Here is a 17,500-nt window from a genome sequence, read left to right as displayed (position 1 = left end):
AAATGGACAATCAGATTGCATGACCATATTAGCCATCCTACATTATGATGCAATCATGCAATGACATCACAGCGGTGTAATTGTTATTTATAAAGCCTTGTCCGATACTCTAAACATCAGTTAGTGACTTGCAACGAGGAAACCAAGATGCCTTCATCCTAACAAGTTAATCTGTAAACTAGTTGTCAACACTCATTGACGGTGAAGCTGCTGTGTGAAATGTTTCACTGGACGATACATCTGGAAGGAGAACATAGGATGGACCAGGCTGCTGCTGTGGTGGTCGGACACGAGATCTACTGCTTTGGAGGAGACGGAAACCAGAGGGGAAGAGATCACATTGAAGTTAAGGTCTTCAACACTATGTCTTTATGCTGGAGGAGGTTGACCCCAGTGACCCCTGGAACAGGAGAACCTCACCTTGAGGTTCCCTCCAGGCGCTGGGGCCACACAGCTGTGCTGATTGAAGATATTGTCTACCTCTGGGGAGGATATCTTTACTGCAATGTGCTTTATGCATTTGATGTTGACGCCCACAGATGGTTCAAACCACAGGTTTCTGGAACCGTTCCAAAGGGGATGTGGAACCACTCAGCCTGTGTTTTGGGGAAGGTCATGTTTATTCATGGAGGATGGACCGGGACTGAATGGACTAATGACATGTACAAGTTGGACACCACCACAATGGTCTGGACTTTAATTAACACCAGAGGAACTCCACCTCCTGATTCAGCATATCACTCTGCTACCATCATCGGGAGAAAGATGTTTGTATTTGGAGGCTATGGGTGGGATCAGTACTACAACACCATCACAGTGTTTGACACAGAGACCAACCTCTGGCTGGACACACCTTCTACACAGCTTCTACCAGAAGGACGTGAGGATCATTCAGCCTTTACCTACCATGGAGAGCTGTACATATGTGGTGGTCACTACGTTAACCAGGACTTAAATGATGTGTGGAAATTCAGTCCAGAGACCTTCTCCTGGAAGAAGGTTGAGCCCAAGGGGAAACGTCCACATAGGATGAATAATATGTGCTGTTGCATGGTGGGAGATCGTATCATCCTCTTGGGAGCAGACAACAACCCTGGTGAGCTGTATGTCTTAGACTTCAGTCCTAGCCTCAAGACATTATGTAAGCTAGCAGTTATTCAGTACGGTCTGGAGCAGTCTGGACTCCCACACAACATCAGGTGGGAACTGGCAGCCATGCGTAGCGAACAGCAACTGAAAGGATAACAGTCCTCTAATCCCACGAAGCCCAATAAAAACAAATAAAATGGTGAATAATTAATTATAACTCGGTTCTGTCATTGTGTGTAAAAATAATACCCTAGTGGGTCCCAGAAGACCCGTAGTGGTGTGTCATTATGTGTAAAAATATAAAAGAGGAAAAAATATATAAAATAATATAAATATATAAAAATATAAAAGACCCGTAGTCAGTGGCGTGCACAGACATTTAGAGGGGCAGGTGCAAGTGAAAAAAATGGCACCTTGTACAGCGCATTTTGGGGCGGGAACCCATTTTGGTGCTTTAGCTATTGAAACATAGCAGATCTACAAGCTCTACGAGCTTGTAGGTCTGCTATTTTGTTTTTATCGAAGAAACATAGAAACATAGCTTTAGATTTTTTGGGGCCTAAATAATATAGTAGAAGAGTTTTTTATCAAGAATTGATCAATGTCACCGCATGGTCCACACACTACAAATAACATTTTATTTTTTTCCCTTTTGTTTTAAGAGCACATTGCCAAAAGGGCAGGGGGTGCTCTAGCACCCCCTAGTGTCTATCTGTGCACGCCACTGGCATCGTTACATACAGTACAGCTGACATGTGAGACACAGGACAGCATCGTTGCATACAGTACAGCTGACATGTCGGACACAGGGCAGCATCGTTACATACAGTACAGCTGACATGTCAGACACAGGACAGCATCGTTACATACAGTACAGCTGACATGTCGGACACAGGAGAGCATTGTTACGTACAGTACAGCTGACATGTCAGACACATGACAGCATCGTTACATACAGTACAGCTGACATGTCGGACACAGGACAACATCGTTACATACAGTACAGCTGACATGTCAGACACAGGACAGCATCGTTACATACCCTACAGTACAGCTGACATGTCGGACACAGGACAGCATTGTTACATACAGTACAGCTGACATGTCAGACACAGGACAGCATCGTTACATACAGTACAGCTGACATGTGAGACACAGGACAGCATCATTACATACAGTACAGCTGACATGTCAGACACAGGACAGCATCGTTACATACAGTACAGCTGACATGTCAGACACAGGACAGCATCGTTACATACAGTACAGCTGACATGTCGGACACAGGACAGCATCGTTACATACTGTACAGCTGACATGTCGCTTCCTCCAAATTGAGCGGCTTCCTATAATGAAACTGAGCAGTACCTCGCTAACTGCTTGGCTCTCCTTTTGGAAAGGCCGGCCATTTGTAAGCCCCTCACAACCAACTTATGTACATGCCCTAGGCTGCCAAAGATTACTGACCATGACAGACCGCTGGTACGTTACTGACCATGACAGACCGCTGGTACATTACTGACCATGACAGACCGCTGGTACATTACTGACCATGACAGACCGCTGGTACATTACTGACCATGACAGACCGCTGGTACGTTACTGACCATGACAGACCGCTGGTACATTACTGACCATGACAGACCGCTGGTACGTTACTGACCATGACAGACCGCTGGTACATTACTGACCATGACAGACCGCTGGTACATTACTGACCATGACAGACCGCTGGTACATTACTGACCATGACAGACCGCTGGTACGTTACTGACCATGACAGACCGCTGGTACATTACTGACCATGACAGACCGCTGGTACGTTACTGACCATGACAGACCGCTGGTACGTTACTGACCATGACAGACCGCTGGTACGTTACTGACCATGACAGACCGCTGGTACGTTACTGACCATGACAGACCGCTGGTACGTTACTGACCATGACAGACCGCTGGTACGTTACTGACCATGACAGACCCAGTGTTGTTTTTGGCAGCACATTTCTATTTTAGTTTTAGTCATAGTCTCCTGAATAGTTTTCACTTAGTCTTGGTCACATTTTAGTCACCTGGAATGTATTAGTGTTAGTCTAGTTTTAGTCGACTAAATGTCATAAGATTTTAGTCGACTAAATCTACAGGTGATTTAGTCGACTAAAATGTATTTTGGCGGGCCTTGATGCCGTCGTAATGAGTGTTTTTACACTTGCTGAAAATAGCCGACACAACGCGTCGCGCTGCGACGCGTTGTGAGCTTGTAGATTGGCTATAGTCTGTCAGCCTGTCTGTCGGCTATTTTCTGTCAGCCTGTCTGTCTGCCTGCCTGTCTCACCTTCAGTATAGCAGCCACAGTCTCGTGGTCAGCCTGTCTGTCTGTCTGCCTGCCTGTCTCACCTTCAGTATAGCAGCCACAGTCTCGTGGTCAGCCTGTCTCACATCCTCCTGGTTGACAGACAGGATCTGGTCTCCCTGCATGAGCCGTCCGTCCAGCTCAGCGGCGCCTCCTCTGGTCAGAGACGAGATGAACACCCCGCTGCCACTCCTCCAAAATAAAACACTTTATTATTATTATTATTATTATTATAAGTGTGGTTGCCCAAACGTTTGCAGTAGCCAATTGGCTGTTGTTGGTTACGTAAGCAATCTATGTTTTACAGTAGTTTATAAAGACATAAATTCCCTTGCAGGGGCAGAAGACCAAACTATCCAAGCGTTATAGAAATTTTGAAATCAGGGAGGGGCCTATGTTAGTGGGAGGGGCCTATGTAAGCGACTGCGGCAACCACACTTTGCAATTTTGCTAGCCCGCCTCTTACCCGTTGTGAAATACTTGCCGCCTTGTGGCCGCGGGGGGGGGTACTGCGCCCTGGGCGCGTTATCGCATTAATCCCGACGATACAAATCGATTTAATAAAATAAGACAATTGATCGCAGTGGGTGGGACTGTGATGCTCTGTGTAAGTTATAAGCCCCTCCCCCATTATTATAAATCCCCTAAGCCCCTCCCAGTCTCATAAGCTCCTCCCAGGCTCATAAGCCCCTCCCCCAGTCTTATAACCCCCTCCCCCTGTCGTATAAGCCCCTCCCCCATTATTCTAAGCCACTCCCCAGTCCCCCCAAGTCCTAAGCTCCTCCCCCAGTCTCCTAAGCCCCACCCAGTCTCACCTCTTGCCCACTATGCTGAGTCCTAAGCCCCGCCCCGTCTCACCTCTTGCCCACTATGCTGAGTCCTAAGCCCCGCCCCGTCTCACCTCTTGCCCACTATGCTGAGTCCTAAGCCCCGCCCAGTCTCACCTCTTGCCCACTATGCTGAGTCCTAAGCCCCGCCCAGTCTCACCTCTTGCCCACTATGCTGAGTCCTAAGCCCCGCCCAGTCCTCTTGGTCAGCTCCACGGTGATGAGGTCCAGGTTGTGGGAGGAGTCTCTCAGCACCGTCAGGCGGACGAGAGGCGGAGTCTGTCTGAGAGCCAGGATGGCGTCTTCGTGGTCCACGGTCCTAAGGTCCACCCCGTTCACCTGGAAATAACAGACACTTTTAACCCATAGTGTGTTTTAACCCATAGCGTGTTTTAACCCATAGCGTGTTTTAACCCATAGCGTGTTTTAACCCATAGCGTGCGGGAAACGGGTTTCTCCGTGGTTGGAATCCCAACGGTCCGGTGCGGGACAGACGTAGATGTCCGTTTAGCGCATGTTTTTATTGATTACTTTCAATCGCCTTTCTTTCTACACACCCGGACCATAGCTCAAGCAGCCCTGACTATTCCCACAACCCTCTGGTCACGTGATGAATTAAAGAAGCCTCTCCCCCTCCCTTCCTGAAAACAGGACGGGAGGGGCGCATTGTGTAGACACACAATGCGTACTCCAGTCAACAGAATCACATTGCGTCTGTTGACGTCTTCAAAAGGTTTCCCCCCCATTTTAGCCGACGAGATCTTGAAACGTGAATAACTCTTAAATAACTCTTGATCTAAATCATCACCGTCCAATTCCAAGAATGTGTCAGACGGCCCACCGCGGTCCCGTCGCGATAGAATCATAAATCCCGCTGTTGTCGATCGCCTCGAGTGTTTTGGCTACATCTAGCTACTGCAGCCACATCCGGGATAGCGCCTGGTGTGGGGGTGCATACTTAGTTTAGACTTAGTCATTGGTTAGACATGGCTTAAGGTTAGGTTTAGGTGTGCTGCCCCGTGGGAGGTTAGGGTTAGGGTTTGAGATAGGTTGTAGTTGTAGAAATGTGCTCCGCTGCTATAAATCGCTATGATTTAATGGATTGAATAACCCCGGGCATTTGGGGCGATAACCTACAATATAATACAATACTATACAATAGAATATATAATACATCTTCAAGGTCAACTGTTCACCTACACAATACAATACAATACGGACGGACAGAGACAGACAGACAGACAGACAGACAGACAGACAGACAGACAGACAGACAGACAGACAGACAGACAGACACCTGTAGGATCTGGTCTCCAGGCCACAGTCTTCCATCTCTAGCGGCGGCTCCTTCTTCATAGACCTCATGGATCACTATGGCATCCTGGTGAGAGAGACATAGAGACACAGAGAGAGAGAGAGAGAGAGAGAGAGAGAGAGATCAATGAATGTTCATATTTCAAATATATAAAGTGTCATGGAGCTTAGACATTGTCCTGGGTCTGCTGTGTGTGTGTGTGTGTGTGTGTGTGTGTGTGTGCCTGTGTGCGTGTGTGTGTGTGTGTGTGTGTGTGTGTGTGTGTGTGCGTGGGTGTGCCTGTGTGTGTGTGTGTGTGTGTGTGTGTGTGTGTGTGTGTGTGTGTGTGGTACCAGCGGTGTGTTGGCTCCTCCCACTATACTCAGTCCCAGACCAGATCGACCTTTAGAGATCTCTATGAGCGTCTCCTGACCCGCTGTGATTGGACAGGACGAGGGACCTGGGAGAGAGACATAGAGACACAGAGAGAGAGAGAGAGAGAGAGAGAGAGAGAGAGAGAGAGTCATATTTTGACAGCAGAAACTGCCTGTCACATTTTCACCCCCCCCCCCCATCTAATGATTGGACAGTGTAAAGATGTTGTTATTCATTTTGTATCCATCCTTAGGGCCCCAAAATACACCTTAGAATGCATGAGTGTCTATCATCTTGTAATCATCTTCAGGGCCCTGTGCTCTAGACCCGCTGTTGACCTGTCTGTTTAGCATCAAATGCTGGATGAGTGAGAACTGTCTCAAGCTAAATGAGGATAAGACAGAACACCTTGGAGCAAATCTGTGTGCGGACTCTCCTCTCTTCATTGTACTTACCTTAGTCCAGCACCAGACAAGAACTGGATGTGCGCTAGCCACCTATCTTTTATACTAGATAAGACAGAAGTTCTCATAATCGGTCCTAGTGAGCAGAAATAATCAATAATAAGCAGACTTGGTTGGCAACCTGACTGTAGAAAGTAACAGTACAGAAAGCAGACCTGGCAACCTGACTGTAGAAAGTAACAGTACAGCAGGGTTCCCCAAGTAGCGGCCCGCGGGCCATCTGTGGCCCGTGGAGTGCCCCCTTGTGGCCCCTGGAAGAATTAGAAAAAAAGAAAAAAGGTCCCAGATATAAATGGCATTAAATGGGGGTCAGTGGCCTATGCATGTCAAACTGGGGGTCCTTTTCAAATGGGGTCTTGCTCTGAAAATCTATTTTCAGGGCAAGACCTCGACCTCGCTCGTGCGGACTCTGCCCCCAGCCTGGTACCCTAGTCAAAATATGGCCCTTGAGGAAAATTTATTGGGGAACCCTGCAGTACAGTAAAGAACCTGGGGGTCATTATTGATTCTGAATTTAATTTTAATTCACACATTAATCATGTTACCAAGATTTAATTTTTTCACCTTCAGGAATCAGAAGGAATCAGCACGAATCAGAGCCTATATTTGTCTTTGGACGATGCAAAAACGCTAATCCACGCCTTTGTTTTTTTCTCGGCTTGATTACTGCAATGCACCTTTTTCAGGACTGCCTAAGAAAACAACTGACAGATTACAACTTGTCCAAAATGCAGCAGCCAGAGTTTTAACTAGAACTAAGATGAGAGAACATATTACTCCAGTTTTGGCTTCACTGCACTGGCTTCCGGTTGTTTTTAGGATTGATTTTAAAATTATTTGACTTGTCTATAAAGCTCTCAATGGTCTCGCACCTTCCTACCTACATGACTGCCTGCCTAAATATGTCCCAAACCGCCCCCTAAGGTCTTCCACTGCTGGCCTGCTCGCTTTGCCTAAAAACATGGCAACAAAAAAATACGGGGAAGCAGCTTTTTGCTTCTACGGGCCAACTCAAATCTTTGCTACCAGGAGGGTCTCTGGAACTACATATTTTCAGATGGTGGTCGGCAGCCAATTATATATATAGTTTTTGGGTTCCTTGACATGAACAACTCGAGCAGCACTGACACGGAAACACGAGCTTTTTCAGAAAACTGTCATGATTTAGAATCCTCCTCAGGTCTAAATGGGTTGCCATACCTGATGGTATGGGGATGGTGTTCTGTAGTTCTAAGTGGGTTGCCATACCTGACGGTATGGGGATGGTGTTCTGTAGTTCTAAGTGGGTTGCCATACCTGACGGTATGGTGATGGTGTTCTGTAGTTCTAAGTGGGTTGCCATACCTGACGGTATGGTGATGGTGTTCTGTAGTTATAAATGGGTTGCCATACCTGACGGTATGGGGATGGTGTTCTGTAGTTCTAAATGGGTTGCCATACCTGACGGTATGGGGATGGTGTTCTGTAGTTCTAAATGGGTTGCCATACCTGACGGTATGGGGATGGTGTTCTGTAGTTCTAAATGGGTTGCCATACCTGACGGTATGGGGATGGTGTTCTGTAGTTCTAAGTGGGTTGCCATACCTGACGGTATGGTGATGGTGTTCTGTAGTTCTAAGTGGGTTGCCATACCCGACGGTATGGGGATGATGTTATGTAGTTCTAAGTGGGTTGCCATACCTGACGGTATGGTGATGGTGTTCTGTAGTTCTAAATGGGTTGCCATACCTGACGGTATGGGGATGGTGTTCTGTAGTTCAGGGCTGGTGAGGGGAGGAGGAGGGGGGCTCACCCCCCATTCTGGGGCTGTGACCTGCGTGTACACACACACATTTAACATCTTTATTTGTATTCACAAGACATTTCTTGAACACAAACAATAGTGGATGCGCAAGCTTGAGAAAACGCTACAACAAGTGCTTCACGATACAGATCACGGGTACAGAAAGCATCGCCTTCTACATATATGGTGGCTTGGGCATGCCTGCAATCTGCAGGCCCCTCACGACTGATTCATGGACATTACCGAGGCTTACCAAATATGAACACAAGTAGTTTACATCTGTAGCCAAGCTGTATAATAGCATCCTTAAGACGCTGGTACTTAAGCACGTTGGGCAGGAATGCCTCTTCCAGACTGTGGTCAAATGTACATGATGCCACTTCCAAAATGGTCACTTCTCTACTGTCCTCATCAACAACAACAATATCTGGTGTATTAGCTGTGAGTTGAAACACGTGAGAGCTTATACATTTTGGCAGATGATGAAACATATGAACTTATGTCCTTAGATAATAGGTCAACAATTCTGTCGTGCCTATAGCAATGTACATTCCCTTATATACCTCTCCGGTGGTGAGGTGACCACCTCTCCGGTGGTGAGGTGACAACCGCTCCGGTGGTGAGGTGACCACCTCTCCGGTGGTGAGCTGACCACCGCTCCGGTGGTGAGCTGACCACCGCTCCGGTGGTGAGGCGACCACCGCTCCGGTGGTGAGGCGACCACCGCTCCGGTGGTGAGCTGACCACCGCTCCGGTGGTGAGGTGACCAACGCTCCGGTGGTGAGGTGACCACCGCTCCGGTGGTGAGGCGACCACCGCTCCGGTGGTGAGGTGACCACCGCTCCGGTGGTGAGGTGACCACCGCTCCGGTGGTGAGGTGACCACCGCTCCGGTGGTGAGGCGACCACCGCTCCGGTGGTGAGCTGACCACCGCTCCGGTGGTGAGCTGACCACCGCTCCGGTGGTGAGCTGAACACCGCTCCGGTGGTGAGGTGACCACCGCTCCGGTGGTGAGGTGACCACCGGAGCTGAAATAACGTGGAGTGGTGGTGAGTAAAAACAGAGAGAAGGGCTGGAGCGGTGGCGGTGGTTTGCTCTTCAGTGACGTCATGTTGTAGTTCGGCGGTCACCTCAGTGACGTCATGTTATAGTTCGGTGGTCACCCCACCACCGTAAATCCAGACTATGTATGAGCCTTAACAAGTCAGTTACTCCCTCTACACTATGACTAGTATGTCGCAGCTAGGGACTTTTCCCCCGATCCAACCCCCTGCTGTTAACCCGGCTGGGGAGTCGGGACCCAACCCCCCAATGTGGACTTAGTGCATTCGTTTACATTTGGTTCATTGTATGTAAAGTACATGCGTATAAGGGTGTACGTGACATATGTGTGTGTGTGTGTGTGTGTGTGTGTGTGATATTATTCGTACCTGCTGTATTTGTACCTGCTGCTCCACTGGAGCCTGAGGCACAATATCCGAAGAATCTGGGACTTTACACTTCTGCGCACACACACACACACACACACACACACACACACACACACACACACACACACACACACACACACACACACACACACACACACACACACACACACACACACACACACACACACACACACACACACACACACACACACACACACACACACACACACACACACACACACACGGGTCAAGGAGAGAGAAGTGAGTGTCCTTATTCAGTCAGAGAAGAAGCAGGTTTCTGGGATGAAACTTGTTCTCCCCGTGTCCCCTAGGGTAGGTACCCTCACATGTTCTCCCCGTGTCCCCTAGGGTAGGTACCCTCACATGTTCTCCCCGTGTCCCCTAGGGTAGGTACCCTCACATGTTCTCCCCGTGTCCCCTAGGGTAGGTAGCCTCACAAAAAACATGCATTAATCCTGGTCACTAAACTGCCTCCCCCTGGCCAGCCGGGGTGCCTGATGGAGGAGAAATGAACTGGTCTCGATACTGCCTCCCCCTGGCCAGCCGGGGCGCCTGATGGAGGGGAAAGGAACTGGTTTGAATAACGTGTTCCTTCCACGCGCTACGTCCAACCAGGGAAACTCCCCCCTGTCAGGTGTAAAGGAGCAACTTGGACACTCAGGCATGAAGGAAGCATGAGTTCAAGTCCGTTGCTCTTCCCTTGTCCCCCATATATGGGGACTAGGTTGGTGGAGGGTGTGTAGAGCCCAGGATCACATTAGATGATTGACACAGGGGTGAAAAATGGGTTACAAAATTGTGGGATAAAAAATATATGAAAAAAACAACCTAACATACCTAACATCATGCCAAATATCTAAAACTTGATTTTTTACATATTCAATCCCAGCTGCTTTATAGGCTATTTTGCAGCTATTGTGGACGCAATCTTGAAAATTCTCCAGAAGTAATTCTTTCCTAAATTTTAGTATGTTATTTAGAATACCCGATACTAATAGAATCCATTGAAATGTTTCTTTTATCCATTATTATGGTTCTTAACCATATACTGGCCCATTTATTATTAGATTCATTGCAAACGGACCACTAGGAGGCGAGCCCACACCATGCCAAATATCAAAAACTTGTCACCAACACCAAGTGCACGATTATAACGAATTGGGACGTAAGAGAGATTCTGTGCCTATCGCGTAACAACTCGGACAGACGGACGGGGCTGAGACCGAACTTTCGCAAAGTTCGACACGGCAACTCGCTCTCTTTAGCTCGCTCGGCGGTGCTGTCTCTCTCTTGTGGCTCAAGTCCGCTAGAGATGGCACCCCGACCCGTCGCACTGTGTGTGTGTGGAGACGGTCTGTGGGGAGGGTTTCAGTGTCATATTTTTGGTGTTTTCTAGGCGTGTGTCTCTCTGAACGGAAGTGCCAGTCCGTTATATTTGACTGTGTTTGGGTGAGACCGGGTAGCTTCTATCCACCCTGTTACCCCCCAACACACACAGACAGACGGACGGACGGACGGACGGACGGACGGACGGACGGACGGACGGACGGACGGACGGACGGACGGACGGACGGACGGACGGACGGACGGACGGACGGACGGACGGACAGACAGACAGACAGACAGACAGACAGACAGACAGACAGACAGACAGACAGACAGACAGACAGACAGACAGACAGACAGACAGATACCTTGGTGCTGGCTCTGATGCAGAGGTCTGTCTTTTCGCTGACGATGTCCTGCTGATCCTTCAACAAACACACAAACGACAGTAAGGGCATAATTATGTCGACCCCGCCCGCTCATATTCCAGTGAAAACAGTCCCTGCACTGTTTGTTACAGAGTGGAGGAATATTCCAGTGAAAACAGTCCCACTGTTTGTTACAGAGTGGAGGAATATTCCAGTGAAAACAGTCCCTGCACTGTTTGTTACAGAGTGGAGGAATATTCCAGTGAAAACAGTCCCTGCACTGTTTGTTACAGAGTGGAGGAATATTCCAGTGAAAACAGTCCCTGCACCGTTTGTTACAGAGTGGAGGAATATTCCAGTGAAAACAGTCCTATCTGTTTGTTACAGAGTGGAGGAATATTCCAGTGAAAACAGTCCTATCTGTTTGTTACAGAGTGGAGGAATATTCCAGTGAAAACAGTCCCACCTGTTTGTTACAGAGTGGAGGAATATTCCAGTGAAAACAGTCCCACTGTTTGTTACAGAGTGGAGGAATATTCCAGTGAAAACAGTCCCACCTGTTTGTTACAGAGTGGAGGAATATTCCAGTGAAAACAGTCCTATCTGTTTGTTACAGAGTGGAGGGATATTCCAGTGAAAACAGTCCTATCTGTTTGTTACAGAGTGGAGGAATATTCCAGTGAAAACAGTCCTATCTGTTTGTTACAGAGTGGAGGAATATTCCAGTGAAAACAGTCCCACCGTTTGTTACAGAGTGGAGGAATATTCCAGTGAAAACAGTCCTATCTGTTTGTTACAGAGTGGAGGAATATTCCAGTGAAAACAGTCCCACCGTTTGTTACAGAGTGGAGGAATATTCCAGTGAAAACAGTCCTATCTGTTTGTTACAGAGTGGAGGAATATTCCAGTGAAAACAGTCCTATCTGTTTGTTACAGAGTGGAGGAATATTCCAGTGAAAACAGTCCCACTGTTTGTTACCGAGTGGAGGAATATTCCAGTGAAAACAGTCCCACCGTTTGTTACAGAGTGGAGGAATATTCCAGTGAAAACAGTCCCACCTGTTTGTTACAGAGTGGAGGAATATTCCAGTGAAAACAGTCCCTGCACCGTTTGTTACAGAGTGGAGGAATATTCCAGTGAAAACAGTCCCACCTGTTTGTTACAGAGTGGAGGAATATTCCAGTGAAAACAGTCCCACCTGTTTGTTACAGAGTGGAGGAATATTCCAGTGAAAACAGTCCCACTGTTTGTTACAGAGTGGAGGAATATTCCAGTGAAAACAGTCCCTGCACTGTTTGTTACAGAGTGGAGGAATATTCCAGTGAAAACAGTCCCTGCACTGTTTGTTACAGAGTGGAGGAATATTCCAGTGAAAACAGTCCCTGCACCGTTTGTTACAGAGTGGAGGAATATTCCAGTGAAAACAGTCCCTGCACTGTTTGTTACAGAGTGGAGGAATATTCCAGTGAAAACAGTCCCACCTGTTTGTTACAGAGTGGAGGAATATTCCAGTGAAAACAGTCCCTGCACTGTTTGTTACAGAGTGGAGGAATATTCCAGTGAAAACAGTCCCTGCACCGTTTGTTACAGAGTGGAGGAATATTCCAGTGAAAACAGTCCCACCGTGTGTTACAGTGTGTACGTTGCTATGGAGACAGATACTACCCCCCCCCCCCACACACACACACACACACTGACCTCCTTCATGGTGCTCGGGGGGGCAGGCTCAGGGGCGGAGCTTGTGAGGGTGTCAGCAGGGGGAGTGGCCTTTTCAAGAGGAAGAGACACCACGCCCACTGCATCTGGTGAGCTGATTGGCTGCTGAGAAGAGCACGCATGCACGCGCACACACACACGCACACACACACACACACACAGCACAGTACGTGAGTGGGTGAGGATGCATTGCACCACAACTGCAGGTATCTGGAGGTTGCTCTGTGTGTGCGCGTGGTGCGTGCGTGCGTGTGTGTGCGTGCGTGCGTGTGTGTGTGTGTGTGTGTGTGCGTGCGTGTTTCTCACATCAGGGCTGAGCGAGGGAGGGGGGGAGGGGAAAGGGGCCACAGCCATCTGGTTGATAGCATCCTCATTTCTAGAGAGAGAGAGAGAGAGAGAGAGAGAGAGAGAGAGAGAGAGAGAGAGAGAGACGCTCATTTGTCTGCTTAACACAACAATGCAACAGACAGACAGACAGACAGACAGAATGGAGGAAACAGGAAATTCAATTAGATCTTTTATGACCAATAGCAGAGCTCCACAACCACCTGAGTCCACTCTCTGTTCGCGCACACACACACGCGCGCACGCACGCACGCACCGCCGTAGTCTGAAAACCCACCTCTTCAGACTCCATCATGGCCCGTAACACTTACCCTAGCCTAGCCTCTTAGATAGCACTCTATGTAGACTAAGGGCGCTTTCACACCGGACATGTTTGGTTCGTTTTAAACGAACCATGGTCCGCTTACCCCTTTGGTTCGGTTGGTGTGAACGTCCATACGAACTCTGGTGCGGATCAAAGAAACGAACCATGGTCCGCTAAAAAAGGCCGAACTCGGTTCGCTTCCAAACGAACCACGGTGCGGTTCGTTACTGGTGTGAACGCATTCGGACTTTATAGAGGACCAAATACAGTACGATAGCCAAAATAGCCGTCGGGCGTCGGCAGTTGTGAGGCAGCGGCTGCATTAATAATTAGTTATAAAAGCATGTCTTTTTTACGGGGATCACTATTGAGATGACAGTCTGATTTTAATAGTAGACGCATATATGTCGAGGCGCACTGCGCAGCGCAAATGTAATGGCAGCGTGGTTCACATGCGCAAAAATAACAGATGTACAAGTTGTACAGATGTACACGGAATGGTATGTACGGTATGGTAAATTTGGAGCGCATCTCTCTCTCTCTCTCAGCGCATGCAAGCAATTATATCTACAGGCCTTTAATATAGCCTATATCAGACTATGCGCTCGCTCTCTCTCTCTCTCTCTCTCTCTCTCTCTCTCTCGTAATGACAGCACAGGAAGACGCATGCAGCCCCTGTGCGCACCTGTGCGTAATGTGACTATATCGTTAGATTGGAAGACAATACAGTCTTGGCTGACAACACCAATTGAAAGTAGAGTTCCCAAGGATTATGGTGATATTTAAATTTTAAAAATCGCATAAGAAATGAGCGAGATATGCCTAAATAAAATGTTAGTGGTCTTGGCAATTTATTTTATTTGTGTGCGATCCGGGGCGACGGCACGGCACAATAGATTTTCATTCATTTTTCAGATCATTGTCATGTCATTGCAGTGCAAACCATTAAATATAGCCTATATTAACTTCATAGGCTATTGTACAATATGTGACATATTTCTTTCACCCGGTATTATTGATGTGAGTTGATCAAAATAGTATTGCCTATAGGCTATAATGCTTGACTTGTATAGCCTAGGCTATACAGTAGGCTATATAATGCCAGCACAGTCATTATTCTCTTTCTTTAAGACTAAAGGCAACCCTTGACTTGATGGGCTTTCTCAAATAGACTACTAATAATAATGCGACGATACCAGAAGTCCATTAACGTAATCAAAGCGATGCAATGACAAAGACAGTGAGAACAACAAAAGAACAAGCTGACGGTGTGAATCAAACTATATATATTTTTTTGTCTTCTCTGTTCTGTTGCCTCGGGAGGTGTTTTCTGCTAAACAGGCTTCGTTGTTTTTGGCTTTTGGCGAGGCTGCAGCTAGCTGCTATTGGTCCACTCCGACAGGCTGTTTTATTTTAAGCATGTGCCGCCGCCACGCAAGTTATGACAAAGCATGTGAGTCTTCATGTGTGTGTGTGTGTGTGTACATGAGGGGGAGAGACAGAGAAATATTTAATGTTAAATAGGCTATACACAGGTGGTCCCAAATGATTCATTGATTACATCACGATCACTATAGCAAAAGACGTAAAACTAGGTCAACTCAATTACTCAATTAGCTGCAGCGGAGCTGTTCTGACTTGAAGCTCAATACTAACTGACCACCTTCAAGTTTAAACCATAAGATGACATGGAAATGCCCGCCGATTTGATGCGCAGAAATATATATCTAATCGGGTTAAGGTACATGGAAGAAAAGTCCTTTTTATCGGGGATACCTTGTTGTAGGCTATACATCTCCGTGAATTGTCAGCAAGCACATTATTGTTCAAACACCTATACTCCTCTGTTCATCTGTTGCTCTTATTTGGCTAATAAAATAATTAATATGAATGAATGCAATAGCAAGTTGTTGCTGCCTGTCATGTTGCTGTTCTCTTCTCTCTCTGTGTGACTGAAGGTTGCCCCAAAATTTGTAGACAGTGATTTCCCCTCATGTTCTTTTCCCCCTCACTATTTGGTTCGCTTAACATGTCCACGTGTCATTTGTTTACATATTTGGTACGCTTTACAAAGTCCAGTGTGAACGCCAAACGGACCAAAATCAAAATGCTAATATTTGGTCCTTGGTCCTTGATCCGGACCTTCTAAGCGAACTTTGGGTGTGAAAGCGCCCTTAGGGCGCTTTCACACCGGACATGTTTGGTTCGTTTAAAACGAACCATGGTCCGCTTACCCCTTTGGTTCGGTTGGTGTGAACGTGCATACGAACTCTGGTGCGGATCAAAGAAACGAACCATGGTCCGCTAAAAAAGGCCGGACTCGGTTCGCTTCCAAACGAACCACGGTGCGCTTCGTTACTGGTGTGAATGCATTCGGACTTTATAGAGGACCAAATACAGGACGATAGGCAAAATAGCCGTCGGGCGTCGGCAGTTGTGAGGCTGCATTAATAATTATAGTTATAAAAGCATGTATTTTTTTACGGGGATCGGGGATCATATGACAGCTGACAGTCTGATTTTAATAGTAGACGCATACAGTATATATGTCGAGGCGCAGCGCAGCATACGAGGTTCACATGCGCAAAATGTACAAGTTAATTATCGACATGGAATGGTGTACGGTATGGCACACGATGTAAGCTTGTAGATCTGTTTATTTTAAGCATGCACCGGCGGCCGGCCGCCGCCACGCAAAGTTATGACAAAGCATGCGAATCTGCGATGCATGAGTTGAAAGAGAAACTCGCATGAAGACTCATGATGAGTCTTCATGCGAGTTTCTCTTTCAACTCGTGTCCCCTCCTTTTTTTGTGTGTGTGTGTGTGTGTGTGTGTGTGTGTGGGCGCGTGGGCGCGCACGCACATGAGGGGACTGGGGGAGAGACCCATATATTTATATGGGAGAGACGCAGAGACAGAGAAATATTTAAAATCATCCATGTCGCGCAGGCCGCAGGTATCGAGAAAAAGCCAATGTTAAATAAGCTATACACAGGTGGTCCCAAATGATTAATTGATTACATCACTATAGCAAAAGACGCAAAACTAGGTCAACTCAATTAGCTGCAGCGGAGCTGTTCTGACTTGAAGCTCAATAACCAACTGACCAAACCATAAGATGACATGGAAATGCCCGCCGCGGCGCCGATTTGATGCGCAGAAATAACATTATCTAATCGGGTGAAGGTGCATGGAAGAATTAAAAGTCCTTTTTATCGGGGATACCTTGTTGTAGGCTATACGTCTCCGTGAATTTATGCATCAGCATTCAGCAGCAAGCACATTATTGTTCAAACACCTGCTCCTCTGTTCATCTGTTGCTCTTATTTGGCTAATAAAATAATTAATAAGAATGAATGCAATAGCAAGTTGTTGCTGCCTGTCATGTTGCTGTTCTCTTCTCTCTCTGTGTGACTGAAGGTTGCCCCAAAAATTGTAGACAGTGATTTCCCCTCATGTTCTTTTCCCCCTCACTATTTGGTTCGCTTAACATGTCCACGTGTCATTTGTTTACATATTTGGTGCGCTTTACAAAGTCCAGTGTGAACACCAAACGGACCAAAATCTAAATGCAAATATTTGGTCCTTGGTCCTTGATCCGGACCTTCTAAGCGAACTTTGGGTGTGAAAGCGCCCTTAGATAGTATTTTAGACAGACTTATAGCTCGTTACGTAGACGGCACTAGAATTGCATTTTATGTAGTCATCATAGCACTTCATAGTACACATGTATAATATATAATATAGTATAGTATGTATAGTTTACATATATAGTTTCATGATATAGATGTACTCCACTGTT

The 17,500-nt window shown here is 47.0% G+C and overlaps 1 protein-coding gene across 1 annotated transcript in view; it reads right to left on the bottom strand.

The window, feature by feature from the left end:
• patj (PATJ crumbs cell polarity complex component) overlaps positions 1-17,500 on the bottom strand; it is a gene marked incomplete at its 3' end in the record, with an annotated part of 120,580 nt that overhangs the window by 16,075 nt on the left and 87,005 nt on the right. Inside the window, exons 34-42 of the mRNA XM_083766793.1 lie at positions 13,354-13,423; positions 13,030-13,152; positions 11,331-11,387; positions 9,616-9,687; positions 8,131-8,215; positions 5,917-6,023; positions 5,567-5,650; positions 4,430-4,608; positions 3,487-3,634 (exon numbers count right to left, since the gene is read on the bottom strand). Coding sequence (XP_083622919.1) covers positions 3,487-3,634; positions 4,430-4,608; positions 5,567-5,650; positions 5,917-6,023; positions 8,131-8,215; positions 9,616-9,687; positions 11,331-11,387; positions 13,030-13,152; positions 13,354-13,423 — 925 coding nt within the window. The remainder of the gene's footprint in view (positions 1-3,486; positions 3,635-4,429; positions 4,609-5,566; positions 5,651-5,916; positions 6,024-8,130; positions 8,216-9,615; positions 9,688-11,330; positions 11,388-13,029; positions 13,153-13,353; positions 13,424-17,500) is intronic.

Source organism: Protomyctophum parallelum (assembly GCF_964188405.1).
Source record: "Protomyctophum parallelum genome assembly, chromosome: 6".
Lineage (NCBI taxonomy): Eukaryota > Metazoa > Chordata > Actinopteri > Myctophiformes > Myctophidae > Protomyctophum > Protomyctophum parallelum.
Note: the sequence above shows the minus strand (reverse complement) of the source record. Positions and strands in the feature narration are given on the sequence as shown.